This window comes from Urocitellus parryii, chromosome 3 (assembly GCF_045843805.1).
Source record: "Urocitellus parryii isolate mUroPar1 chromosome 3, mUroPar1.hap1, whole genome shotgun sequence".
Taxonomy (NCBI): Eukaryota; Metazoa; Chordata; class Mammalia; order Rodentia; family Sciuridae; genus Urocitellus; species Urocitellus parryii.
In genome coordinates, this window is record NC_135533.1 from 42,174,063 (window position 1) to 42,201,950 (window position 27,888).

At 38.7% G+C, this 27,888-nt stretch overlaps 1 protein-coding gene across 7 annotated transcripts in view; it reads left to right on the plus strand.

The window, feature by feature from the left end:
* Positions 1 to 6,132: 6,132 nt before the first annotated feature.
* St7 (suppression of tumorigenicity 7) overlaps positions 6,133 to 27,888 on the plus strand; it is a 259,768-nt gene continuing 238,012 nt past the window's right edge. For 3 of the 7 annotated variants that reach the window (XM_026410555.2, XM_026410563.2, XM_077796709.1), the window contains exon 1: positions 6,133 to 6,383. In XM_026410555.2, the coding sequence (XP_026266340.1) occupies positions 6,233 to 6,383 (151 nt within the window). In that variant the 5' untranslated portion in view covers positions 6,133 to 6,232. Of the gene's footprint in view, positions 6,384 to 14,318; positions 14,494 to 27,888 lie in introns of those variants that run through there. The other 4 variants (XM_026410559.2, XM_026410560.2, XM_026410554.2 and 1 more) reach the window with 3 other exon arrangements.

Consider the following 27,888-nt stretch of genomic DNA (forward strand, 5'->3'; position numbering starts at 1 on the left):
CTTTGCACATCTAGATTCAGCCTTTAGGTGGACTCTGGCAACATGGTGGCTATGGTGTTGGCAGGGAGCCCACTGCTTCATTTTTTTTTTTTTTTTTTTAATGGTGCTGGGGACGGAACACAGGGCCTTGTACATGTGAGGCAAGCACTCTACCAACTGAGATATATACCCAGCCCCTTGCTTTATTTTTTATGAATGATGATCAGGCTATCACTAAAAGCTGTGACTGAACAGAGCAAAGTGACACTCTGAGTCTTGACTCCCAGGTAAATGCAGGGAAAAGGAGATGCATGAAAGGGACAGACCTGGGTGAGATGATCTTCCCATTTCTTAACTGGGAAGCCAGAAAAGTGGTTCCCTGAAGTACTCTAGAAGGAGGAGCAGGTGAGGTAGGGTGAGAAGCAAAGAGCTCTCTGTTCTGGATGTGGTAAGCTTGGGGTGACTGTGGGCCATCCCACTGGGAGAGGTGAGGGGAGATTTACTGGGAAATTTGTCCACACAGTTATGGAGACTGAGAAGTCCTATGGCAGACCTCCTGTAAGCTGAAGAACCTGGAGAGGGTGGTGCCTGTGTCAGCCCTGGAGTCTGAAGGCTCAGGAACATGGAGTTTTCAAGTCCAGGGAAAAATGAAGCTCTAGGAGTCAGACACATTCTTTTTTCTTTCTGGGCCCCTGGATGATGCTTGTCCACACACTGAAGATGGAAATTCCCCACCTAGTCCACTCAGTCACTGTTGTGATGGGCAAAAGTTATGACTTACGCAGTAGAGTGGGAGAAATAAAGAATGTCCATGTGCTTCTGCTCTTTTCAATGCTTTATTCACTCAAATCACTCAATAAAATTTCACTCTATAGGTTCTTAATCAAGAAAATGACAATCCTTAATGCTAGGCACTGCAATAGACATAATTCACAAATCTAGAGTAATTCTAAGCACTGCAAACACACTTACTCATGACAGGCTCATGACAGATATTCCCTCTGCATAATGAGCTCAAGTGTCAGATCAAAAGTCTCAAGCCTCAGGATCTAAGTCCAGCAGATGCACACTCACTCAGACCATAGTGATCAGATCAGGAACAAAACAGGCTTCTTCTGGAGTGGAGTTGATAGAGGAGAGGGTCTTAGGGAGAAGTCTTTTTCTCACCAGAGTCAAGAGGCTGCTGTAGTTTGAGAGTGATGAGAACAACACAGAGGATCAGGCAGATGAGAAGAGTTGGCATGTCGGTCTAGGTCCTCATCAGGTTCTCAGGCTTTTGTGCATCATTGTCGGCTGGCTGAATGTCTGTTCATTTGCTCCATCATTTATTCTAAATTTGGGGGCTTCTGACCACCTTTTCAGTCCCTATCAGCTGCTACCAATTTCTCAGTGACATCATTCATCCTGAGGTTAAAGTATCTGGTCTGGGGTTCCTCACCCTGATTTTCTTGCTTCTTGCTCTTATAAGAGTGAGGGCAACATGCCAGAGACTTCACTCTGAGTTTGTCAGGGTGGGGAGAAGTGACTTGTTTGTGCCTGAGGGCCATACTGGAGGGCTCTGTAGGTGTGCCTGGTGAGACTGCAGGTTTTAAACTGGAGTTTTAAAATGGAGTTGTTTAGGCTAAGGCCTAAGGCCATCCTTACAGTCACACACCAATCTTTCCTAGAAATTGAAGGACATGGAAAATAGGTCCCAGAACATTTCCATTATCTATAGCCATTCTCCCACCCACCTTGTCCATGTCACATAGGAGGTTTGGTCACTTAAAGGCTCAGTCCTCAGCTAGAGGGAAGACTGCTGGAGAACATAAAGGAACTGGCACCTGACTCCCTGCCCTAATTGATCTGCTGACTCCAATACAATATACCCTAGGAATTTCCCTACCTATCATCCTATCCCATCCTAATGGATCAGTTGGCCCTAATAAACCCCAGGAACTACCTTCCTGCCCCACCGTAAATGAATCCTATAAAACACAGATAAAACGCTTGTCTTGGTCCAAGGTTGGTTTAAGCCCCTCAGCTGTTTGATAGGCTCCTCTGATCAACAAAGAAGAGCTTGTTGATCCCAGGTTAGCTTCCTGCCTCATTCCTTGTTTTTTTTTTTTTTTTTCTTGGTACCAGGGATTGAACTCAGGGGCACTCAACCACAGAGCCACATTGCCAGCCCTAGTTTGTATTTTATTTAGAGACAAAGTCTCACTAAGTTACTTAGTGTTTCGCTTTTTGCTGAGACTGGCTTTGAACACTTGATCTTCCTGCCTCAGCCTCCTGATCCACTGGGATTATAGGCGTGCCCCACCATACCTGGCTACCTCTGTTCTTTATGCTTACATTTTTGGTTCCCTGACCAGGAATTCACTTCAAGCACCTTTGTGCTTATAGAAATACCTTCAGAGACACATCCCAAAGTAATGCCTTACCATGCTTCTAAGTATTCTTTAATCCAAACTGACACCTAAAATGAACCACCACCATCACCAAGGCCTGTCAGTGGTACTTCATTAGTACTTATTAAATCCTCATATATGTACATCTTTGGATTAGTCCCTACCACTGGTGTGGGCAATATCAAATAAAGAGAATAAATTATTAGCATTTCTACAAAGCCCTTGAAAATCAGGTTATATTTATCCGTCTTTACACCATTCTGCATAGAACCTGCTCTCCAGCCATACTTAAGTAGCCATTTTGCAAGAGCTCATGTTTTCACACTACTGTGTTGAAGCATAAAGGTATGTCTTCAACCCTCTTGGCTGACTGCATACCAGGAAGAAGCAATGATGAGCAATAGAAGACTGTCCCCCCTCAGGAACACCTAGTAGACAATTAGAAAATTGTGGTTCAGCTGAGTCATATTCATGTCCCTTCACTGAGGTTCATTGACAGCAAAATTTAGGTCCCCTGGATGTTCATTTAAATTGAGCAGACAATATCTAGTTTTATGAATTGCAAAGATTCTGGTAGGTTAGTTAATCATTACAGGAAATATACTTATGTTGTTTTATTCTACTAAGATTCTGGGCCTAATTTTTAGATGCAAAAATCATTTGGTAGGGTGCTGCCATAAATAACTACAAAAAAGTATTTTTGTGCCAATTTTTCTTATCTTGGCCTGTATCTCACTGTGGTAGATAAAAAGTGTGGAGGAAACAGGAGCTGAGAGTGAGGAAGAAATTTGTGAAAATATGAGTAGTTCTATTATGCCAGAAATAGGACCTGCACATAAAAGGTTAAATGAGCTGATTTTGTTGTGGAGGAAACTACAACTGGGTGTTGTGACGGAAAAGTGCAATACCTTTCCTCACACAACATAAGGGTGGCCCCCAACACTCCTGTGGAACAGGTCAACAAGAGAAAAAAATAACAAATATATTTAACTAAAGTTTTACACTACACAGAGCCTTCAGAAATGAAGACCCAATGACCCAGGAAAACTCTCTGTTTTTTATGCTCAGGTTTGAGGAAGAATGGACAGTCATTTGGACATGATTGGAAAAAAGAATATGATGTAATGGTAATAGATTGAATGAGAGCCCCAGCAAGCCCTTTGTTTGAATTATTTTTGCTTCTCTGTATATCATACCTTTCTTCCTCTGGAAGTACCCGGCAGGCAGGACCCCTTTAGTATGAGGGTCTCTAAGAAGAAGGGAGGGGATGATGTTTTGTAAGGATGGCCTTGGGCCTTAGCCTAAGCAACTCCATTATAAAACTTCTTCTTAAAATAAACCTGCAGTCTCACCAGGCAAGTCACCAAGCCCTCCAATATGTCAATCAGGCATAGCCTGATAAAAGCAAGTCACTTTCCACAACCCTGGTAAGAGGATGAAGTCACATGTCATTTGTTCTAAACTTGATAAGAGTCAGAAGTATGATATCAGGGCCGAAATCACCAGACCATATGTCCTCTCTAAGAATGAATGTTGTCACTAAGAAACCTGCTAACAGCTGATAGGGACACAAAGGGTGAGCAGAAGCTCCCAAAATTTAATATAAATATTGGAGCAAATGAACAGAGGTTCAGCCAGTGGACACTGATGCACACAAGCCTAAGATCTATACTGACATCCCAACTCTTCTCATCTGCGTGATCCTCTGTGTCGTCCTCACTTCTCTCAAACTCTACAGCAGCCTATTGACTCTGGTGAGAAAAGGACTTCTCATTATGACCATCTCCTCAGCCAACTGTCAATTCCACCCCAGGAAAAGCCTCTGTTGGTTTCTGACCTGATCGCCATGGTCTGAGTGAGTGTGCATCTGCTGGACTTGAGACCAAAGACTTAAGACTTTGAAATCTAACACTTAATGTTAGCATGCAGAGGAAATGGCATGATTAAGTGTGTTTGCAGTGCTGAGTTAACTTAGAATGGTTTGCTTTGAATGGTTTGATTGCTTTGAATGGTTTGATTATGTCTGTTGCAATGCCCAGCATTAAGAATTGTCATTCCTTGATTAAGAACCTATAGAGTAAAATTGTATTAAGTGATTTGAGTGAATAAAACATTGAAAAGAGTAGAAGTGCATGGACACTCTTTATTTCTCCCCTTGACTGCAGGTGTCGCACTTTGCCCATTGCGACACCTTTCTAGGTTTTATGGCTGACTTTGAAGGGGAGTAGTTCTAGCTTTTATGATGCACCTCCAAGTAGGGGAATTCTGGTTTCTATGACTCACTTTGCTTTGGGGAAAAAAATAGGGTCTGGAGGCAGATGGATGGAGGTCAGAAAGACCTTACTTCTGAGGCCTTTCCAATTCCTTCTGACTGAAGTAATCAGCACACCAAAGCAGCCAAAGTGCTTTAAAAAAATTAGTTTTAGTTTTTAGTTGTTGATAGACCTTTATTTATATGTGGTGCTGAGAATCGAACAGTGCCTCACATATGCCAGGCAAGTGCACTATCGCTGAGCCCCAACCCCAGCCTCCAAAGTGCTATACTTTGAGGTATTGCATTCTGAACTCCAACATAAGCAACACAAAATTTATGAATACTTTGCTGTATGCTCAGATTTCTTAATCTGCCTTGGCCACAGCTGTGTGATGGGAAAAACCAGCAAATGCTTCATTGACATCTAACATATAGAAAGTCAAATAATCTATGGATATAAACAGACTTGAAAATTTCAGGAAACTTTTATATAATAAATACAATTCAGCACAAGCAGAAATTTTTCTTAATTTTTTTTGTTTAAAATAGTAGGTTCAGGAAAAGCCAAAATTATCACAGAGAATTGTTTATATTAAAAACAAGCTAATGGGTGTCGACCTACTTTGTATATAAACAGAGATATGAAAAATTGTGCTCTATATGTGTAATAAGAATTGTAATGCATTCCGCTGTCGTGTATTTAAAAAAATAAAATCAATTAAAAAAAACAAACAAGCTAAGAGTCATTTTAATTGTTACCGGAAAAAAGAAAAACAAAACAATAACAACAACAACAAAAAAGAAAAACAAAACCCCAAAACAAAAATAACAAAACACAAAACCTGGAGGATATTCCTCTTGTCAATGTTTCTTTGGAAACTCCCTCCCTATGCTGTTTCAAAAGAGACAGAACAAAGGTAAATACCGTCTGTTAACCAAAAATCTGGCTAATCAGCGACTTCAGACCTACTAATTGGTGACAAGAACACAGCTCTTAAGACTAAGTGTCCTGGGTTCATTCATCCCTCTGAGCTGGAGTCTTGGGAGAAAGAAATAGTGCATTTGGTTTAATACCTCGGTTCTGGAACTTATGATTGCAATTGGGGTTTGGGCTCGACCTGGGGTAAAACATGGGGACAGGTATGAGCCTTAGTTTCTCTGTCCATTCAAGAAGGATAATAGTGTGAACTGTTATAGGGATTAACGGAGATTATACAAAGGGGGAACTCTGCCTGACGTATAGTAAGCGCTCAACGTATGTGACTTATTACTACGTCGAGTTTCCTTCAACGCTCCCCTGGGCCTGTCTTTCCAAATTTGAGTATAATAAATATAAAAGGCATCCCAACGCGGGGCAGGGGGCCACGTGATCGCTCCACGCAAGCCACTTGTAGGCCTACAGAGAGTTAGCCAGGAGCCTGGAGCCGGGACGGCGAGCGCGCCGCGGCCCGCGCGATTTCCCGCCGCGCCCGCGTCCCCGGCGGCGGGCGGGCTCGGGGGCGCCCGGGCCGCGGCGGCGGCGGCGGCGGCGGCGCTAGCGGCGCCTCGGGGCCGGTGAATCATCCCGGCAGACACCGAGAGCCGCGGCAGCAGAGAGCAGCGCTGAAAAATGGCTGAAGCGGCCACGGGCTTTCTGGAGCAGCTCAAGTCCTGCATGGTTTGGTCCTGGACTTATCTGTGCACCGTGTGGTTCTTCATCGTGCTCTTCCTGGTCTACATCCTGCGGGTGCCCTTGAAAATCAACGACAACTTGAGCACAGGTAAGGCCAGGGCAGCGGGGCCCGCGCTCGCCCCTCCCCCGCCCGGGAAAGTTAGTGCAACTCGCGCGGGGCCGCGGCCGGCGGGGGCGGGCGGCCGGGCGCGCGCTCGGGGCCGCGCCGGGGCCCGCGCACCGGACGCCGGCGGCCGCCTGCCCGGGACGCGGCGCCTCAGGTGGCAGCCGGCGGCCTTCTGCGGCCCGCGGGAGGCGGAGGAGGAGTGACGCCGCCTGGCGGGCCCGGCCGGCCGCGACGGCACCGCGGCCCGGTCCGACCTCCGGCCGCGGTCTCCTGGCCGGTTGGCTGGACACCCGGGAGGACGGACGTCGGGAGCGAAGGACTTCCCGGGACGGCTTCCCGTCGGGAGACTGCGTCCGAAGCGCGGGGCCTCAGTGTCAGACCGCTTCCTTCCCCCCTTGCCCCGAGGTGGGCGCTGAACGTCAGAAGCTCGGTCCGGTCCGGTCCAGTCGGAGTGGGCCGGCCGCTGCCCGGTGGGGAGCGGGCCTCCGGGACGCGCCCGCCGCGAGCGGAGCCCCGCAGAGTAGTTGCTCTGATGTTGGCAGGGCGAGGGATTCCCGCAGGTGTGCACAGGAGCTCGGATGACGTGTCAAGTCACCAAACGGAATGTGGAAGGGACACCAGGTGAGACAGGAGATCTGGAATTTCCGATGGTCCCAGTTGAGGTTTTAAAAGATCGCTACTGGTCTCTCCCCCAAAGTTCCACTGGCTAACCCGGTGCTTCCCGCGTGTCTCATGGCCACGGTCTTCGGTGCAGAAGCAACTGGAGCTGAGTCGATAAACAGCCACTACAGACAAGACTACGCCAACAGTAACACTCCAGAGACAATGCAGAAACAAAGTATTTCAAAGGAAGTGTTACAATCCTTGAAATGTGAAAATGATCATGGATTCAAGATAGATGGGCGTTTCTTAAAACAACAGCCACCACCCTTTAATTTCACAGGGGAAATTCCCGTAGTTCCAAATTATGTATGGACATAGATAAGTATTAACACCTGTATCTCCCAGCGAGTGATTTACATACTCTGGAAGTCTAGGTCTGGAAATTCATTTTCTTGTGTATGGCTCCTTTGAGAAAACACTTTTTAAACACTTGCAACAATGTATCCAGTTAGGACTTGTTCATTTAAGATACTAACTTTCAGCATCTTGATTAAGTTGAACTCTTTCCTGTTTACATTTGTTTCATACTATCTCTTGGATTGTATCCCTCAGAGGATACTATCTGTAGGATTCTGTACCCAAGAATCCTCTCCCCATTTACATAGATACTGCTTAGCCCACTGGATCCAGTCATTGTAGAGACCCTGGCTTTCTGATTTTTCATTCTTTAGGGTGGCTACTTGTCATATAATATTGTCTTCCTTGCTTCAGGCAAATATATCACTTTCAAGCCCCAAATAACTTTTTTAAAAAGTTATTTGAGTAGATATATCATGAATTTATTGGTAAATGCATTGATTTTTTTCTTCCTGAAAATTAACTGTAAAAAGTTTTAAATGTGAATTTTTCCCATGAATACACATTCAAATTTTAAAATTTTGCTTAAATTAAGTTAAATTATCATCTGTGCATGTATGTGCGGATGAGCCCACAATACAGTGGCCACATGCCAATTTTATACAGAAGAACCAATAAGCAAAATATTTACTGAGAAAGGGTGCAGTTTTTAAAGAAGAAAATTGTTACATTTTATTCCAGCAACATTAAATCTAGCATTTCTCACTGATACTTTGTCAGTTTGGGTAGGAGCAATTCTTATCTAGGTATATAAGAGGTAGAGTGAGCCTGGGTCTCTTTCCCAGTGATGCTCGACTTCTGTTTCCTGTGTGGTTTCTTGCACATTTTCGTCATAAATGAAGATAAAAGGAGAAGCACACAGAGAACACTCACCTCTCTGATATTTCTATGACAATATAAAGGAGGAAGGAGACTTTGTATTGAGAATGTAAAATTAAGACTAAACCATTTCAGAAAAGATTAGGTTTTTCAAAAGTCAGTGACAGACATTGGAGGCCTTTTTCTTCCCTTTTATTTTATTTACTTTTTATATTTTTGGTATGGGGGATTTAGCCCAGGGGCACTTCACTACTAAGCTACATCCTCAGCCCTTTTTATCATTTTATTTTGAGACATAGCCTTGCTAAATTGCTGGGGCTGGCCTTGAATTTGTAATCCTCCTACCTCAGTCTCCTGAGTTGCTGGCGTTTATAGGCATGCATCACCATGCCCAGTTTTTCCCTTTTAAATTAAAGTGAGAAGCTGGAAGTTAGAAAAACTGCCAAAAGTTTGCTGTCAACTTAATTTCTTCTTTCTCTTGCTAGTTTCCCTTCTGTTTGGGAACAAGTTTCTGAAAGTTCTTGAGGAGGAAGGCTCAGAGAAGAACTCACTAGCTAGCTCCTCCTCTAGGTTAGGCAGACACTGTCTTCCTCTGGTCAAACTTCCCCTGCAGGGAGATCTCAATGGGTCTGACAGGATTAATTTTGCTCTTTAGCATTGTGGTCCTTGTTCTTCCTATGATGAAGGCAAGTTTGTTCTTGGAAAGGCTGTGAATCTAGAACTGCTTTTAGGTGATCTGCAGGTGACACAGGCCTCCCACACCATCACAGTGAAGCAGAGCTATGAGACAGGAGCCAGGGCTTCTGTGATGCAGAAACTGCTCTGCACCTGTAGGGGTGGAATCTAGTAAAAATGTTCTGAGTTGTTCTTAGATCAACTTGGTGTGTTCTTCTTAATATCTTGATTATCTATGGCAATTTTTAAAAAAATATTTATTTATTTATTTATTTATTTATTTATTTATTTATTTATTTATTTATTGGTGTAGATGGACACAACACAATGCCTTTATTTTTATGTGGTGCTGAGGATCAAACCCGGGTCCCACCCGTGCTAGGCAAGCGCTCTACCACTGAGCCACAATCCCAGCCCCAATCTATGGCAATTTTAATATTTTTAACTTTATATGACTGTTTTGTAGCAATTGTGCTTAACTTTAAATTGAAAAAAAATAATTCTCGAATGCCTCCTATGCATAGGAACTGTGGTTGGTACTATGATGAGAAGGATGTTTGTAAAACTCAGGCTAAAAATAAGGAGTTTATAACATGAGTACAAGTTTCCATAATGTAAGGTGGAGGAGGACAACCCAGTGGAAATTTCCCTGGAACTGAACCGGGAAGGGTGAGAGAATTCTAGTACTGAATTTGAGATAGAGATGGATGAACTTTCTCCAAAGACACAAAGATGTGAAAGTGAAGTTCAGATCCAGAGAACCATGAATTGTGGAATTTCATTTAAAACAATAAAGGGAAAGGACCTTAGTGAACAAGCATACCTGTTTTTAGCTCACATGTAGTTTTCTAAGTAAAAAATATTAAGTGGTTCTTTTCAAGGTGTAGTTTAGTTTCATTATACTACTTCCCTGCTCTCACCACTGGGTTTGCTTGATCTTCACTGCTGAGCCAAAACTATTTAGAGTAGGGATACAGTTCCAAGAATTTCATAGTATTCGGTTAGGTCACACACAGAAAACTTTGCAAAGGCAACTATATCTTATATAAGAAAAATGAATTATAAAAAGAAAGGAGAAAATAAACATATTAGAGGAGTAGCTCTACACTGATTAGCTTTGATAATTGATTTTTGATGCTCAGCCTTTAAATTGGATAGGAGAGTCTTAATATAATTTTATGATTTACTGAAAATAGAATGAACTTTTAACCTAATTTTAAAAAACCCCTTAATTATATTACTTGTAAGATTTCAAGTGAATTAATATCATAAGATAATGCTTTTCTAGAAAGCAGAAAATTGATTATAGATTGGGGTAGTCATGAAGTTATTATTCAGAAAAATGATAGATTTATCTTAAAAAATGGCATAACTTTATTCTTTGATGTGGATGGCACTTTCTCTTATAACCTATGTTCTAAGGTTTTAGAGTTGTCTTTAAAACACTTTGCATGACACACTTTTTCTTAAAAATATTCACTTTTGCCATTTTTCACCAAGCAGTTTAAATGATTTTTCAATGTTGTTTCTAGAAATTTCAAAGATGTTTGAAATTCTATGTCATTTCTTTTAGGAAACAAATGCATGATATAATATCTTGGCTTAGGCTAAAAGTTGTTTATATGTTTGCATTTTAAATTAAGATGATAAATACAGAAGCAATTCTCCTGTATTGTTAAATCATATTAGCTACAGCTCAGTTTTTTTTTTTTTTTTTTGGTACCGGGCTCTGAATCCAGGGGCACTCAACCACTGAGCCACACCCCCAGCCCTATTTTGTATTTTATTTAGAGACAGGATCTCACTGAGTTGCTTAGTGCCTCATTATTTGCTGAGGTTGGCTTTGAACTCTCCATCCTCCTGCCTTAACCTCCCAAGCACTGGAATTATAGGTGTGTGCCACTGCATCTGGCAATAATAGGTCTTTATCATTCACTGGATGAATAAATCTCTCAAGTTATAATATGCAAAGTGACTTGGGATTGGAACACTAGAATTGATCAAACATATTACTGGGCATATGCTCCAACTAAATTGTCACTTTTAATTGAGGTCAGAGGCTCAATTCTATGGTGGGTCATATATATCTCACTCATGGTGGTCCAGTTTGTGGACACAGAAAAGGACATTTTTCTGATTAATGTCAGTTTTGAGTTTACAATGTATTTCATATACCTTAGTTGCCTTTACTTACTGTTGGAGATATTTCGTTTAGTCATTAATGAAGCAATCTGTATGATGTCTTTTTCTCAGCCTTCCAGTTTATGTATCTATTTAAAATGAAACTTTATATTCCTAAAGATTTTTTTTTGACTCCAAGATTTCATGTTGGTGTCTTGGGATGAATTTCATTGAGTATAGGTATAGTAGCAATCAAATACATGGACTATATATGTATTTTTCCCCCAGTTTTGATTCTAATTAGTGAATACAATTCCACATTTTATGTGACTTCCTTAAATGGCTTTCCATTGCACAGAAAATAAAATATAGATATATTACCCTGGCTTGCAAAGTGTAATGATCATCCTACCCTTTGAATCTGAACTTCTCTTTTCTCTGATCATGATATCCCATACAAGCTGGGATTCCTTTTTAAACATCCCTAGCTTGTACCTGACTTTGCACCAGCTGTACCCTCTACCCAGAAGGCTTTTCCAATTGATTTGGAATGGCAGTCTACTTGCCATTCACATCTCTGCTCAAATTCTTTTCTTTAGAGGCTTTCCCTACTGACCCTATCTAAAATGGCCATTATGTCACTGGCATCTCACCAGGTTTGAATTTTCTGTATAGCACCAAACACTGTTTAAAGTAATTCTGGCTTATTTGTTAATTTTGCATTGTCTTCATGTCCTTGTAAACTCCATGAGAGTAGTTCTTGTCTTTCTTAGGATCTAGAAAAGAGTGTATTTTGGCTTAACACATGCTGAGTTTGTAATCATTAAATGAATGAAAATTATGCCAGTTGGTTGTGGTGACTCAGCAGTGGAACTGTCCTTTAGGAAATGATTTGGAAATTTACCATGTAGTAATTTCTTATGAAGTCAAGAATTGTGTTTACTGAGTAAAATTATGCATGTTTACTGATGTTTCAGAATATTAATACATTTGATGTGTTCTTTAAGGGAAGAATTTAAGAAAGGATGTTCTTCTGGTCCATATTATAAATTTAATATAAAGAATGTTGAAAATTACTGGCTTTGGGAGCCAATTTGTGTGACACACCTTGTACTTTCTACCAATGCAAGAAAAAAAAATTGCCTATGTGGAGAAGAGGGAGTAGAAGAAAGATTTAGTTGGGAAATTTTTTCAGAACAATATTGGCAGGCACAATGAAACATAATTTACAGAAACATAACATGGCTAGAAATAATTTAGCACCATTTTAAGTTCATGTATTTGCCTGTCCCCTCTTCTAACTTTAGCACTCATTTCTAAGGTTATAAGAGAAGCTAGAGTAAAAATAGTTTTTGATATTATATAAATTTGCTTTGTAGCCAGTTTTACTGAAATATTTCTTTACAAAATATTTTTTTGTCTATTAAGAAAAATAAACTATAGCTCTATTATTACTGTCAGTTATTATTTGGATACACAATCTCATGTCAGTTATATTCTTCCAAGTTTCTGTTCTTGTTTTCCATGTTGAACAATTAGTGTCTTCTAATATGTTGTCTTGTCTGATGTCTCCAGATGTATTTTGTTTCCTTAGAACAAGGACTGTACATAGAAGTCACATCTTAGAAACAAGTTTGGGGTTGGGGATGTGGCCTGACATGCATGAGGTCCTCAGTTCAATCTCTAGTACCACCACCAAAATAAAATTATAAATAAATAAATAAATAAATAAATAGAGTGTAAACTGTTGATTGGAACTAGGGAGGGATGAGGAATTAACCTTTATGAGTCAGGCACTATGCTGCCTGCTTTATCGTTGATCCATAGACTCCTTGGAATTGCTCACAAAAATCTGTTAATATCCTTAATATAGCTGATATTCTTTTTTGTATGTGTAGAATAAAAATTTTTCAAAACAAAATGAGGGGTTGGGGTTGGGGTTCAGTGGTAGAGCGCTCACCTAGCATATGAGAGGCACTGGATTCAATCCTCAGCATCACATAAAGAAATAAATAAAGTAAAAAAAAATTGTTTAACTCCACATGCAAAAAATATGAGTACGGTTATAATACTAGTTGTCCTAACAATACAAGTAAACACATTAAAAGTATTTCAGTAGGGTGGGGGGAAATATTTCAGTGTGAAGGCAGCTTAATTTGTAAACGAGGATGAGAACTTGGTGGAGACTTTTACAGTGCCTTTAGAAGGGAAGATTTCCTTAGTATACTCTGAAGAGCTAGAGAGCAAGGATTGTAACTTTCTCATCTTTGTATTTCTATCAAATGTTGTTGCCCAGTGGCAATACATGACAAGATGGCACACAGCTCAGACTGGACATACCCAAGGCTTTCCAAGATAGATGGCACTAGTGGTCCATTACTTGTTTCACTTCACCACCTAAGTTTTTCCTTCCTCTTAGTTCACAGGGATATTGTTAATACTCAGCACTATTATCATTTGTTTGACAACTAAACTCAAGAAGATTCTCCTGAGGTAATTGGGCAAATGTTCAATAATAAGGGAGAAAAAGAAAGAGCATTCCTCTGTGTTCAGAAGAGGTGATTGCCAGAGAAGCAACTAATGGAGAAAACACTAAGGGGATGAAGGGATGGTGTGGTGTAAACATGACTGGAGAGATGGGTCACAGTAGCTCAATGGTTGCCCAGATGTGGGTCTAAAATGGAATTGACAGTGTGCAAATGCACAAATACCACAACTTAAACAGCCATAAGCACATGCTTAGGCATCATTTGAATGTTTGTATGTTGCCTTCCAGCTTGGTGAGAGAATTGGTCTTTTGATTAGAATGTAGCTTCATAGAAGACGGTTAAATGAATGAGAAAGTGCTTTTAAGACTGCAAAATGCTATATAAATCCAAGGCACTCTGGTAGCTTATTTCCCTAAACTCTTGTATTCTATAGTCTTGCATCTCACAGTGAAATGACAGGTTAAAATAGATAATGGTATCTCTTATGCTGGATATACTTTCTCAGATTTCAATAGTCAGGACAATGGGTTATTGATTGGAACCACATACTGAACGTCTATTGTACACATCCTTACTGTACTTGAGATGTCATTGTGAAGATGTCTATAATGGGTTTTGCATCTTCCAGAAGAGAGAAAATGTGTAATGAAGTGTTTTTTGATGTTACAGTGGAGCAGGACAGTTGCTCATGTGTTCCTCTTACCCATCATTTAAATATAGCAGGCATTCCTGCACTACGTACTGAGCTAAAATAAGAAAGTGAGGAGGCCCAGCTAGTTCCAGCAGTGTTTTGCTAGCCATGGCTGTAGCTAGAGGAATCAGTGTGTAATTTTGGTGCAAAATAAGGCAACGTTTATTTTTGCCCTCTGAATTTTAGGAAACTGGAATTGTGCTAGTTATACTCTTACTCTGTGGAGAACTCTAACTTTGTTTTTGAAGTTGATCTCCAAATCTTGTAAAAGCTCTGGGTAAGTATCCATCTTTTTAGAAGTCTTGAGTAAGCCTGTGAAGAGTTAAAGACTTTAAAGGAATGTTTAGGTCAGGGAACAAGGCCTATTTGTTTTGCTATTTAAAAAAAAAAAGCTTAACAATTTAAAATAGCAGAAACAGTAGAAATACTTTGATGAATAAAATAGTCTTTAAAAATGAAGTAATTTTTACACATAAAGCAGTTTGAGTCTGGAGCTTTGTTCTTTAGAGGTATTTGGTGTAGCTACAAAGTCAGTATTTTATTAGTAAATAGACACAAGCAAAGTTCATACAGTTCCTTCCTTTGGTAAACTTTTATAATTTCTAGTCTACTTGCCTTGGGAATAAGAAATTTTACTCCCCTTTCAAAATTCATCTTTTTATTTCATTTGATAGGTGCTGCTTATTGAATATTCCTAATAGAACAAATAAAATAACGCTGTTGGGGTGTTTTGCAATTTATTACACCCACTTGACTCAATTGGTTCTTTTTCTATGACGTCTATTTAGATTTGTAAAGTGTTATATAGTAAGAATTGGTGTGACCTGGTTTGCAGTTTTCCTGAGGGCTGGGGTTGGTGTGGATGTGTGTATGTATGTGTGTGTGTGTGTGTGTGTGTGTGTGTGTGTGTGTGTGTATTTATTGTATGTGTAGAATTATCCTCATGACATCTTTTATTTTAAACAAAACTAAACAAATTATACTTTTCTTAAGTTCAGGCTCAAAGTTGACATTATGTTTCAAAGAGAAATTTCTTTTTTACATATGTTGCAGAAATGTTTGTAATGACTCTTTGAGGAAGGGATGTTGTAAGTTGTACCCTTACATTTGAGATATGAAGTGTAAGAGGCAAAAATGGAATTTTAAACATTAGAAACTAGCTTCTCAATTATTTATTTTCCCCTAAACTGGAAGTTATGTATGTATTATTATAAAATAAATCTAAAATGTATCTTTACAAATCTTATGACAAATCTAATCAATTATAAAGTCACCATCCTAAGAAAACCTTTTTCTTGCTCTTACATTATTTGAACAGATTCTATTTTTAGAGGGAAAGCCCAGACTGGATGACAATATAACATCAATGAAGTTTGAGAAAATATTTGTAGACATTAATTAGTTTGGATTATAAAAGTATTACTATAAATAGTTGGGTTTTACATTGATCTATTTTTTATTGCTTACTACAGAAAATAATGTAACAATTTCTGTAAGCTTTTAAAGAACAGTTAAAGGATCTATGATTCTTAAAAGTGAGCATTTTTAGTTTTGCCATGTGAATAAATGTGATAGAGAAGAGTAAAGAGATAAAACATGCTGTTTGGATTGGAGATCTAAATTCAAAGCTTTGTTGGACTGGTGAGCTGTTAAGAGAAAATAAAGATTTATTATTGCTCAGTCCAAAGAGAAAACTTAAATGATGTCTTTAAGTATAGTGATTAGTAGGGGAAAGAAGTTGTGTATCAGTGGTCATAGGCCAGGGCTTTTTCCCTACTATTTCTTGAATATTAAGGGCATCCATGGTTTAATGCCCAGCTCAATTTCTAGGTATAAATATGATTTACATGTAAAATATGGGGGCTCAGTGGAAGTATACTTGTTTAGCATGCATGAGGCCCTGCATTTGATGCCTAGCACCTAAAAAAAAAAATAAAAAAAAATTAGAAAAAATAAAACGCTTTTAGAAGTAAAATATAAAGTCCTTTAAAAGTCTTGTTTGTAGCACCTGCAAAAGGAAAATAATATATAAAATTATATAAACATTATGACAGTACCTTTTTAGTGAATTATGCTTTTTTGGTGGTGGTGGGGACTGGGGATTGAACTCAGGGGCACTCACCACTGAGCCACATCCCCATCCCTATTTTGTATTTTATTTAGAGACAGGGCCTCACTGAGTTGCTTAGTGCCTTGCTTTTGCTGAGGCCGGCTTTGAACTCATGATCTTCCTGCCTCATCCTTCCCAGCTGCTGGGATTCCAGGTGTGCGCCACCACACCTGGGGCATTATGCTTTTTTGTTGCAGCCATTTATTATTTCTGTAACATGTTTCATTAAAAACATATGTGAATACTTTTGATAGTTGGCTTTATGGAAATCTCTTTTTAGCATTGATTAGCCAGTCAGAAGATTGAAAATTGCAGGTAAATAGTGTCAGTCCTTTCAAATCAATTTATTTGTTGGAGGTTTTAATTAGTTTAGGCAAAGTTCAGATAGCCTCATAGGCAGGAAGCCCAATTGTCTATGAAATGATGTTTCCACCTTGCATTAAATGAAAACAGTTCTCTCTTAGTCCTGGCATATTGCTTTCGTCCTTTTCTTAGAGCCCCTGGAGAACAAGTAACTATTGCTTCTTGCAGCAGCATGGTGTGCCTGTGAGTCCTTGTCCTAGATTTGTTACAGAAGGATATAGTAATGTTTTCAAAACATGATCATACAATTCTTAAATCAACAACACTGAATGCATCATATGTTACTTTTATAAATAAGATAGATGTTAGGAAATTAAACCACCTATGGTGAATGGCATAAAGTATTGTAAAATATCAAACGATTCACTTTAAGAATTTCTTTCTTTTTTTTTTTTTTTCACCCACTAATGACAAAGCAACTCAGTCTGGGTTTCTCAGGCTATATTTGCCTAGAGAGTAGGACTATAAATATGAATACATAATTACAATTCTGAGTCCATTCTGGAGGACCCCAGCAGCACTTGCCTACCCCAATGGTGATCCCTGATGCTCACCTTCCGTGTAAGTGTTCCAGCTGCACTACTGTCACTTCTGGCTCCTGGTGTTTAGGAGCTCTGTTTCCTCTTCTCACTGATTGCTGCTGTTGGGACATGAAAGAATGTCTTCAGGGAGTCTGTATAAGTCATTGTCCTGGGGGCAGGCCAGGACTGCAGGCCCAGCTGGTCAAGTCCCATTGGATCTTTCTGCTAATTATATCCAGACTTTCCACTTTAAAATTATGACCTAGCTGGGCATGGTGGAGCACACCTGTAATCCCAGCAACTCAAGAAGCTGCGGCAGGATTATCACAAATTTGGTATCAGCCTCAGCAATTTAGTGAGACCTTAAGCAACTTAGTGAGACCCTGTCTCAAAATAAAATATAAAAAGGGCTGTGGATGTGGCTTAGTGGTAAAGCAATACTAGGTTCAATCCACTTACCAAATAAATAAATAAATAAACTTATCTGTAATGAAATTGATGGTGCCACATTTTAGCACAAGGTCAGTGAGGGCTCATTTACGAGTTTTATGATCTTAATACTAGTTACCTTGTTTAAAATTATAGTAAGCATCTCATAGAATTGTTATGAAGACTAACTGAGAAAGAGGAGCAAGGCCCCAGTGATCATCTGCATGCTCAGCACATTGAAGATATTTAGTTATAGCCCTCTGTTGCTGCTGATTCTGTAATCCCAACTTTGTTCTATGACCCAATCAGCTGTTTCTCTTGAGTTAGTTTCTAGATTGATAGTTTTTCAAAAATGCCTCTGTTCATATATTTGTTGATTGATTGTATATCCTCTTCTGAGATGTGTCTGTTCAAGTCCTTGGCCCATTTGTTCATTGGGTTATTTGTTGTTTTGGTACTTAGTTTATTGAGTTCTTTATATACCCTAGAGATTAGTGCTCTGTCTGATGTGTGAGGGGTAAAAATTTGCTCCCAGAATGTAGGCTCTTTATTCACCTCACAGATTGTTTCTTTTGCTGAGAAGAAACTTTTTAGTTTGACTCCATCCCATTTATTGAATCTTGATTTTAATTCTTGTGCTATAGGAGTCTTATTAAGGAAGTTGGGGCCTACTCCCACATGATGAAGATTAAACTTCTTCTATTAAACGCAGAATCTCTGGTGTTCATCATCTATAGCAATTAGAGAAATGCAAATCAAAACTACTTTAAGGGGCTGCGATTATGGCTCAGTGGTAATGCACTTGCCTAGCATGCGTGAGGCACTGGGTTCGATTCTCAGCACTACACACAAATAAATAAAATAAAGGTTCATCAACAACTAAAAAAAAAAAAAAAAAAACTACTCTAAGATATCATCTCATTCCAGTCAGAATGGCAGCTATTATGAAGACAAACAACAATAAGTGTTGGTGAGGATGTGAGGAAAAAGGTACACTCTGGTGTACATTGCTGGTGGGACTACAAATTTGTGCAGCAGCCAATATGAAAAGCAGTATGGAGATTCCTTGGAAATCTGGGAATGGAACCACCATTTGACCCAGCTACCCTCTCCTTGGTCTATACCCAAAAGACTTAAAAACAGCATACTACAGGGACATAGCCACATCAATGTTTATAGCAACACAATTCACAATAGCTAAACTGTGGAGCCAACCTAGATGCCCTTCAGTGGATGAATGGATAAAAAAAAAATGTGGCATATGTACACAATGGAATTTTACTCAGCAATAAAAGAGAATAAAATCATGACATTTGCAGGTAAATGGATGGCGTTGGAGAAGATAATGCTAAGTGAAGTTAGCCAATCCCCAAAAAACAAATGCCGAATGTTTTCTCTGATATAAGGAGGCTGACTCATAATGGGGGAGGGAGGGTGAGCATGGGGGAATAGATGAATTCTAGATAGGGCAGAGGGGTGAGAGGGAAAGAGAGGGGGCAGGGGATTAGCAAGGATGGTGCAATGTGATAGACATCATTATTCAAAGTACATGTATGAAGACACAAATTGGTGTCAACATACTTTATATATAACCAGAGATATGAAAAATTTTGCTGTATATGTGTAATAAGAATTGTAATGCATTCCGTCATTTATTTTTTAAAAAATCAATTAAAAGAAACAAAAAAATGCTTCTGTTCTCCTTTTTCATACTTACTTACATATTTTTCCTCTGTATATTTTCTATTTTCCTTCAATTTTGAGAAGTATAAGACGTGAGGCAGCAGGAGCTCCATTTCTGGTCAGAATGAGGAAGTTTTTATTATATTTTCTAACTTGACTGCTTATCTCTTTATACTCTGTGCCTACTGTCATAATTTTTCTGGAACTTGTTAAACCTCAGGGTCATTTCAAAGCCAAATCACTATTCTCTTCACAAACCTTGTTTTATTGATTTTTTGTACTGTAGAAAAGGACTTTTTATGTTGCATTTCTAGTCTCTTACCATCAGCTAATAAATTCATTGAGTCATACTATTAGCAAGTCATAGTACTTGATGTGGATGTGGAGGAGTGGAATGATGACCAAGACATGGTCTCTGTCTTCAGTATTTTTAGGTATTTAGCATAAAAGGAAAGAGGAAAAGTACACCGCCAACTCTAGTCCAAAATATAGTGTGTAGAGCAAAAAGGACTCAAACAGTACTAAAGAAGGAGATGAGAGAAAGCTTTAAATTTAAGGTGGTAGTTATTGAGTTGCATTGTGCTGTAGAAATTCCCAGGCTGTTGGTGAATATGGGAATGTGAAAACCCTTGATGCCTTCAAAAAACTGCCATGTGTTTGACAGGAGGGTAGAAAAGGAAGAAAAGGTATAATCTGTTGGTCTTAAGTTGGAATTCATTTTTCAAGATAAATAATAATTGAAACTCTGATCCATTACTTATATAGAAAAGGATTGGAGCTGGGTGTGGTGGCACATGCCTCTAATTCCTGCAACTTGGGAGTTCTGAGGTAGAAGGCTTACAAGTTGGAGGCTGGCCTGGGTAACTTAATGAAACCGTGTCTCAAAAATACTAAAAGGACTGTGAGTGTAGCTCAGTGATAAATGCTGTTGGGTTTAATCTCTAGCACCACATACCGCACAAAAAGGATAGGAAATAATAATAACCAGGTAGCACACAACCAATATTTAAAGTATGTTAACTTTATAATAACTTTAATAAACTTTTCATATAGATGTTTTCTCCTTTTAAAATTAAGCTATATTTTTGTAACACTTTCAGATTTGCAGAGAAAATTATGGCAGTAATATGTTTTCTGTGTTCATGTACTTTATACTCCCTTATTAATATCTTATGTGGTATGTAAGATGGCACTTACCATATGGTATTGTTGTTACAATTAACGAACAAATATTTGTACATTATTATTAACTGAAGCTCATACTTTATTCAGATTTTCTTAATTTTTATCTAATGTCCTTTTATTATTCTAAAATATCACATTACACTTAATATAATAGTCATGTCTCCTTAGACTCCTCTTGGCTGTGGCAGCTTTCAGTACTTTCTCTGATTTTGATGACCTTGACTGGTATACTGGTCAAGATATCTGCAGACTGTCCCTTAGTTGAGATTTTTTTTTTGATATTTTTCTGGAACTGTTGGTCTTTGGGAGGAATAACACAGAGGTATTGATTAATACAAAAGTTGTGTACTTAGATCAGGCTGCTCTAATAATTTAGGTAGTTTGTTTGTTTGTTTGTTTGTTTTTTGTACTGAGGATTGAACTTAGTAGTACTCAACCACTGAGCCACATCCTCAGCCCTATTTTATATTTTATTAAGAGACAGGGTCTCACTGAGTTGCTCTGCACCTCCTTTGCTGAGGCTGGGTTTGAACTCACAATCTTCCTGTCTCAGCCTCCTGAGCTGCTGGATTACAGGAGTGTGCCACCATGCACAGCTCCAGATTGGGAGGGGTTTAACATACATTTATTAGTCAGTTCCAGAAGTTGGCAAGTCCAAGATCATGTGTTGGCCGATCTGGTGTCTGGTGAAGGCCTGCTTCCTGGAGTCCCTCACTTCTAAATATGATCACACTGGAGCTTAGATTTCAATGTATGAATCTGGGGGAGAAACAACATTCAATTCATAGCATTGTGGTTTGGCCTTCTAGACTGATTGTTGCAGGTTGTGGGCCAGAGGTCTGTTTTTATATATGGTGTGGTTATTGTTTGTTTTTATATTCAGCTTTCACCCTCCTCATGGGTAGAGAATCTTCATCAATTTTGGTATGTTTTTTGGGTATGCTGTTGTTTTTATGAATTAAAACCATCATGCTAGTTTAGGGAAGACTTTACTTTGTTCAGAACTTTACTGAGAATTTACCATTTTGGAAACTCATGACTTCACAAGCAATACCATCCATAGTATCTGAGTCTCTAATACACCTGTATCAGTCTGCATTTGTAGGGTTTGCATTCATGGTGACTCATGGGTACAAATATCTGTCTACTTCATAAAGTCACAAAAGTATTTGCATTTTTTCGAGGGGGAGAGTACCAGAGATTGAACTCAGGGACACTCAACCAGTGAACCACATCCCCAGCCCTATTTTATTTAGAGACAAGGTCTCACTGAGTTGCTCAGCACCTTGCCGTTGCTGAGGCTGGCTTTGAACTCGAAATCCTCCTGCCTTAGCCTCCCGAGCACTGGAATTACAGGTGTGCGCCACTGCTCCTGGCAGAATTTGTATTTTTAATACAATTAAATTGTTTTAATTAGGGCCAGGATGAAGTAAGACAAGTGAGGTTGCCTTGCTACAAAATTTAAGGAGAGACTTTTAGGGTCCTGCAAGTTCAATTTCAGTGCTTAAATTTTGCACTAGAAGCACCTTGTATACCTCATCCTAGTCCTGACCTTATGACACATGATTTTCTGTTCATTACTTTTTTATATTGTATCTAGGATATTGTGTTGATTTTGAAAAAAAATGTGTGGGGATAGAACAATTAAGTTTGTTAAAGTACAAAAAAATGTGTGTTTAAAATGATCTGTTTATAAAAGAAAGTGTTTGTTAGATCTGAAAATCACTGCTTTAGTGCACATATATGGAAATGTCCATTTCTGCGCTGTATGAACATCTTCTATTTTATTAGGTATTGCCAGATAGCTTTATAGAATGGCTCATCAGTCATACATTGCTATAGTAATGTCACATTAAACAAACAAAATGCTTCAATATAGTGGTTTAAAGCAATAAGTATTTATTTTTCCCTATGAGTTTGTGGGATATTGCAAATTAGATAAGCTGGACTGGATTCTAAACTCCAGATTCTGGGTTCCAGTCTACAAATATGATTGAGGTTGGGTTCAGGTCCACTCCATTTCTCTTATTCTCTTGGACAAACAACTAGTCAGGACAAGTTCTTCTTATGGGAAATTGCAGAACCAAAAGAACATAGGTGAAAATACGTAAATCCTCATGTGTGTCACGCCTAGAACTGGCTCAACTGCATAGGCCAGAGCAAGTTACATAGCCAAGTCAACATATATGGGATAGGGAAATATGCTGTGCTCATTGTAGTGGGTGATATTGCAAAATCATTTGGCAAAGATGTGGATTATAATGCTAATACAGGGAAGATGTCAACATTATGAATAATGATTCAGTTTACCACAGTGATATTACTATTATATATTCTATCTGTAACATATACAAATTCCTATTTTTCAACATCTTCACTAACTCTTTTTTTTTATTGGTTGTTCACAACATTACATAGCTCTTGACATATTATATTACATACATTAGATTGAAGTGGGTTATGAACTCCCAATTTTTACCCCAAATGCAGATTGCAGAATCACATCGGTTACACATCCACATTTTTACATAATGCCCTATTAGTAACTGTTGTATTCTACTACTTTTCCTATCCCCTACTATCCCCCCTCCCCTCCCCTCCCCTCCCATCTTCTCTCTCTACCCCATCTACTGTAATTAATTTCTCTCCTTGTTTATTTTCCCATTCCCCTCACAACCTCTTATATGTAATTTTGTATAGCAATGAGGGTCTCCCTTCATTTCCATGCAATTTCCCTTTTCTCTCCCTTTACCTCCCATCTCATGTCTCTGTTTAAAGTTAATCTTTTTTTCCTGCTCTTCCTCCCTACTCTGTTCATAGTTGCTCTCATTATATCAAAGAGGACATTTGGTATTTGTTTTTTAGGGATTGGCTAGCTTCACTAAGCATAATCTGCTCTAGTGCCATCCATTTCCCTGCAAATTCCATGATTTTGTCATTTTATAGTGCTGCATATGCAAATTCCTATTTTTCAACATCTTCACTAACTCTTGATGTTACCAGATTTCATCATTTTTGTTTGTTAGATTAGTGGGTGTCAAATGACATATTGTTATTTTCATTTCCAATTTCATGTCCTAAAATAAAATGTATTCATTTTCAAAGATTATTTTTTTTCCTCCACTATGAAGTCAGGTAGTGAGAATGATGAACTTTTTGTGACAAAAATAAAAATTTGGAATTTGAGTTTTTTATAAGTATAATTAGTTACAAACTTTAACTATGAACTCATTTCTATTTTCCTTTTGCTTACATGTGTCAGATTTTCTGAGAATCATTAAAATGTCTAGACTCTATTCATGAAAGGCCCATTTGTTCTAAACTCTCATTCTGTAGACAGGATACATTCATAATTTTCTTCCCACTTCTCAGTAGTCTAATTTTACTAAACCCATTTAGTAAGTGAAGTATAGGAATTGTAGTCCAGATTTCCTCTTTGAAAACATGACTCTATTCCAAAATATTGTTAGTTTCAGTACATGAATTTCTGTGCATTTCTCTGGGAAATAAACTCCTTATTTACTGGCACTCCCCTGATATAGAGGCAGTTCTTACTGAAGAGCACCATCCAGGTGAGAGCAGGGTGGGAATGTAAAAGGCACCACAGAATTATTTTTGCCTTGTGAATATCATCTCATTTATTCTAGGGTCTCATAGGTCATTTCTAGGATGGGAGTGTTTAAAAAGAAATATTGGCTCTACATACCAAAAAAAAAAGTTTAACAGGAATTTTATTCTCCACAGCTATATCATAAGACCATAAGTTTTATAACCCAAGCAACAGTTCTAGTGGCCCATTTTATCTTCTGCTTCTCATAAACCAATGGTCTCAGTTATCTCTCCTATTCTTGGTCAGCTGGGCTTTTGCCATCCTGATTTGATCTGCTTTAGTAATTTATCACAAATATTGACTCAACTCCTCTGCAATAAGCCATTTCCCTCCTCCTACCCTCTCAAGTCTGATGATGCTACTCAGGTTGAGTTCTCTGTTCATCTTTATTCTTCTCCATCACAAAAACCCTAGAACTATGGACTAGGACTAGGGTTAGTGGCTTGATGGATTGAAATTCTAGGGAGAACATCAGTTTGAATTCTCCTTGTCAGCTTGTCGGCAAGATGATGGCATCTACACACATACCAACATTTGTGCCATTTCTGTCACAAAAGGAAATAACGACTACTTTTTATTCTACTTTTTGGTTCCTAGCAGCTCCTAGGCAGGAAGCATCCTTCAGAAATAAGAATATGGATAAGAGGCAGGGCTTTTCAGAGGTGCTATTGGCTTCTGTAGGAATCAAGGGGCATCATGTTGCCAGAGAAGGTCTCTTCTGTATCCATAAGGAGTCTGTTTCTTTCACAGATAGGAAAAAGGCCTCCTCTGTGTCAGGGGCTGGTATATTCCATCGGGCTAAAACAGCATATTCTCTTATGACTTGATACTCCAGACTTTAGGATATTTTCTGTGTGATGCTTTGAATTTATGGTGGGATTTCTAAAACTCTCAAGGTCAGTTTTGGTGCATTTCCATCCCTAAAATCCAACTCCTTTGCACCATTGTCTTTACTGCTGCTAAATCAGGGTGAACATCCCTGTTTCATTCTAAATAGGTGATTTTAATCTGGAGCATAGCTGACTTACATTCATATTCTGTATGGTAATGGAGTTTGAATCTTGAGGCCACAATTTCAGTGGGTTGGTTGGGCATACTAGGATTCTCTTAGATAGCTAGTCTTTAGTTACTTGCTTTATTCTTCAACATCAATAAATTTTATCCTGTCAAGTAATCAGGGAAAGGTTAGTTCACTAATGCCAGTAGCTTACCTGAGCCATTCTCTAGCCCCTTCTGGCCAGCCTCACATCCTTTGGTAAGATAGGTAACTTATGGGCCTTTGGCAGACATCTTCAAGGAGAGGAACCATGAGTTATGATGGCTGGGCCAGTGTGTATGGAATATGTCTTTTACTAGAATAAGGGAGAGGTTACTTAATAATATACAGGTGCAAGCTTTTCTGATGTCCTCATATCTCCTTTCCCCAGGGACACTAGTTTCTACTGGGGCTGGTGAAGATGTATCCCACTTCTGATATTTTAATTTCTGCATCCTGAAAGATAACAGAAGAAAACAAAGATAAAATGGACCAGTTGGATTCTTGAAAAAAGGCTCTGGGCTGAAACTTTTCATGAGAATAGTGGGGGAAATGAAAAGCTTTAATATTTGTTATGGAGGTAATTATGGCTGATAAAGATAGAGAACTATGTTAATGAAGGTCCTAGAAGGAAACGGATCATACTTCCAAGCCGGTAATTTAGGAGAATTTAATAAAAGTGATGTTTACAAAGATGTGGGTAGGATAATAATGAAGAATTTTTTATTGATAACAAAGGATCACTTTGTTGATTCAGTTCACTAACTTCACATTTTTCTCTTCTTCCTGGTAGAACTTAATTTTGCTAAAGGATCCTTCATTTTTACAGTTCATAATAATCATTATCTATTCTTTCTTTTACATGTTTAGTTAGAAAATCTTGTCAAATTGATAGTGTCTCATGATCTCTTTTCAATTTCTCTTCTGCCTTTATTTCAGCCCTTATAATCTTATTACAGTAATCTCCCAACTGATCTTCCTGCCTCTAATCTCTTCTAATCTTCCCTGCAACCAGGATATTGCTTTCAAATCCTTTAATATCTTTCTGTTGCCTAGCAAATAAAATAAAGACATCTAAACCTAATGTCTTAGGCCTTTACCATTAGTACCAGTGAACCTTTCTAGCTTGAAGCTCAGTACTTTCCTTCAGGCTTATATTCTTAATCGTTTAAAAAATTCTTCACTTTTGTTATCATGGAGGTCAGATGATTTATCTGCAATTTAGATGCCTTTCTTTAGTTTACCTGAATACAGATTATTTTAAATACCTCAGGTCCTAAATACCCCCACATAACCAGATGTCTCTATCATCTCCTTGTCCTGTGGTTCCTGAGGGCCTTCACCTTTCCCTCCATAGTTTTATTGCTACATTATGATACATCCAGGTCTGTCAGCCCTTGGGCTCTGAGGCTCCCTGGGTCTTTTACTCTCAGTGCATGTTCCTGTGTAACATGAGCTCTTTTATTTGATGTTGGTCACATGAAGCAACGGACAGTTTATATGAAGGACCATCTAATAGTCCTGACTCAAAATTTTTATTTTAAGATAATCTCAAATTTAAAGAAATTTATTGAAATTTTTCTACTGTTTTTTTCCAGGGCCATTTGAGAATACATTGCTGATGTGGTTGGTGCTCTATTACACTGAAAAACTTTGGTGTGTGTTCCCTATAAACAAAGACATTCTTACGCAACCACAGTACAACCATGAAAATGAGAAATTAATTATTAATCAGAAATTGGTACAGTACCACCATCTAATTCTCAGATCCTATTCAAGTTTCACCAGTGGTTTCAATAATTTATAGCAAAATAATCCAGTCTACAATACTATCTTGCATTTATTTGGTTGCTATGTCTCTCTAGACTCCTTTAGTCCGGATTAGTTCCTCAGTCTTTCCTTGACTTTCATGACAAGAAATATTTCTGAGGAGGTGCTTTTAAACTATGTAATTTCTTCATTAGGTTTTAATATATTCTTTAATTCTTTAACCACTTTGGATTCTTGGTTTCCTTTTTTATTCTGTGGACTTGTTGTTTCATTATTATTTTGATAAGTTATCTCATATTTTATCCTGCAGGAGCCTCTGTAATCTGATGTCTGCATTCTCTTGACACATCCCATCATTCTTTAAGGATTTGACTACTTTCTAAGATGTTCAACTTCTTCTTATACTTTTTTTTTTTAATATTTATTTTTTAGTTCTTGGCGGACACAACATCTTTGTTGGTATGTGGTGCTGAGGATCGAACCCGGGCCGCACGCATGCCAGGCGAGCGCGCTACCGCTTGAGCCACATCCCCAGCCCTTCTTCTTATACTTAAGAACCTATTCCAGTCTTGGAATCAGCCATTTCTCTCTAAGGCTCCCTTTTTCCTGTTACTTATTTATTTTTTGGTGTTGGTAATTGAACCCAGGGGTGCTTTACCATGAGCTACGTCCCCAGCCCTGTTAATTTTTTCTTTAAAGATTGATGTGATTATTTTCATACCTTTATTTTATTTATTTATATGTGGTGCTGAGGATCAAACCCAGCGCCTTGCACATGCTAGGCGAGCGCTCTATCGCTGAGCCACAGCCTCAGCCCCCCTAGCCCTGTTAATTTTTTTATACTTTGAGACAAGGTCTTGTTAAATTGCTTAGGACCTTAGCTTTCTGGGATTATAGGTGTGCATCTCTGTGCTGTTTTAGATCACAAGATATACTTATTGCCATTTGGGAGTTGCTGTTCCTAA